The sequence below is a fragment of the Haliaeetus leucocephalus genome, unplaced genomic scaffold (genome assembly GCF_000737465.1).
Source record: "Haliaeetus leucocephalus isolate CR32 unplaced genomic scaffold, Haliaeetus_leucocephalus-4.0 Scaffold395, whole genome shotgun sequence".
Taxonomy (NCBI): Eukaryota; Metazoa; Chordata; class Aves; order Accipitriformes; family Accipitridae; genus Haliaeetus; species Haliaeetus leucocephalus.
Genome location: NW_010972831.1, coordinates 1,972,045 through 1,973,895, shown reverse-complemented (window position 1 = coordinate 1,973,895; position 1,851 = coordinate 1,972,045). Strand labels below are relative to the sequence as shown.

The 1,851-nt window shown below is 65.0% G+C and overlaps 1 protein-coding gene across 1 annotated transcript in view; it reads left to right on the top strand.

Annotated features, from left to right (window-relative positions):
* Positions 1 to 255: 255 nt before the first annotated feature.
* The window catches only part of LOC104835518 (ras GTPase-activating protein 4-like), a 9,927-nt gene continuing 8,331 nt past the window's right edge, over positions 256 to 1,851 (top strand). Inside the window, 1 exon segment of the mRNA XM_010573537.1 lies at positions 256 to 320. Within this exon segment, the coding sequence (XP_010571839.1) occupies positions 256 to 320 (65 nt within the window).

Sequence of the window (1,851 nt, the reverse complement as noted above, 5' to 3'; positions counted from 1 at the left end):
CCGCCCACGCTCGCCTGAGCCCCGCCCACACAGCGTGAGCCCCGCCCACGCCCACCCAGGCTCCACCCCCTCGGCCGACGACAAGCTATAATCACCCAATCGCCGCCAGGGAAAGGCTTCCGGTCCCGCCCTTCGTCCCGCCCCGCGCGCTGATTGGCGGCTGGCGGCGCCGGCCCGCACATGGGCGCGGGGCTGGGTGCCGCGGGTTCGAGGCTCCGCTCCGCTCCTTCGGCTCCGCTCCGCTGCCCGCCCGCCATGGCCCGGCGGAGCGCGCTCTCCATCCGCATCGTGGAGGGCAGGAACCTGCCCGCCAAGGACATGTGAGTCCCCCCGGGGGGGCCGGGAGGGGTTTGGGGGGACAGCCCGGGAGGGAGCCCCCCCTGCCCCAGGAGTGCTGTGGGGTGTCCCTCCAACAGGTCCCAGTGCTTTGGGGACACCCCTCCCAGGGTGGCTTCGGGGTGTCCCCCCTGCTTTGGGGGCTCGCCCAGAATGGCTTGGGGTCCCCCTCAGCAGTGCCTGTGCTTTGGGGGTTCCCTCCAGGATGGCCGTGGGGTCCTCTTGCATTGGGGGGTCCCCCCAGGGTGACTTTGGGGGTCCCCCCAGCAGTGCCTGTGCTTTGGGGGTTGTCCCCAGGGTGGCTTTGGAATCCCCCTTGCTTCGAGGTTCCCCACCAGGATGGGGGTTTTGGGTGCCCGCAGCAGTTCTCGGTGCTCTGGGGACTCCCTCAGGAGCACTTTGGTGTCCCCCTGCTTGGGGACACCCCCAGGGATGGCTTTAAGGTTGCCTCCCAGGAGCACCCAGTACTGTGGGGTGCCCCCAGCAATGCCCCCAGTTTGTGGGGCTCCCCCTGTGCTGCCATGGGGCAGGGCTACCCCCACCATGCATCCCCCTCATCTGGCCCTGGAACTGGGTCCTTTGGGGGGACCCCTGGACAAGCAGCAGGACCCCTGGTACAGCCGTCCCCCAAAAAAAGCAAGGACGAGCCCGGGTGTTTGGGTCCCCGTCACCGCTCCATTCCCAGCCCTGGCTCAAGCCCACCTGGCTGCGGTCCGGGGGGCTCCGCTGGCAGCCCCTTGGGTTGGGTTTTCACTCCTTGGCAGCCCCCCAAGGGCTGTCCACGTGTCGTGGCGTTAGTCTCATCGCTCTGATCCTTATGGGGTGGGATGTGGGGACAACGTTGGGGTGGCACGGGGGGACGACATCAGGGTGGCCCCCAGCTGCCAAGGCAGTGGGAGGCTGTTGGGGAGTGCTTGGCAGCCAGGCAGGGTCAGGGCTGCCGGAAAACCAGCAAAAATCCCTGCAGCCGTCATGGAAAAAGAGGATAAACAAGGAAAGAAACATGACTTTTTTTTTTTTTTTTTTTTTTTTTTTTAAATCCCATGTGTCAGGGCCTGATTTTTAAATCCCTTGGCATAACTCCCTGCCGGCAGCTTGAACCAGCGTGGGCAGGCTCTGGTTTTTAGGAGGCTTTGCTTTTTAGGAGAGTGTGTTGCAGAAAGCCGCTGTACAATAACTCCTCGAGCGGAGTTTTCCAGACCAGAGGCTTTGGGACACGGCTTTGGGCAGGGAGAGCTGCCACCCTGGCAAGGAGGGAAACCTGAGTGCTGGATCCGGCATGCTCACCCGCTGCCGCCTGACCTTGGTGGCCGCTGGCCGCCGGCCCCCTCCCCTGTGGACGGGGGCTTATGAGATCCGGTTCCTCCGCTCTGCCCCGGCGCAGCCTTTGGGATGGCTGCCCGTTTCCCAGGGGAGAAATCCATCCCCAGGGTGTCAACGGCAGCCCTGGGCTTATTCGCAGGTCAGACTTTGCTTGCAAGCACCCGCGGGTGACGGGGCACCCCCAAACCCCTG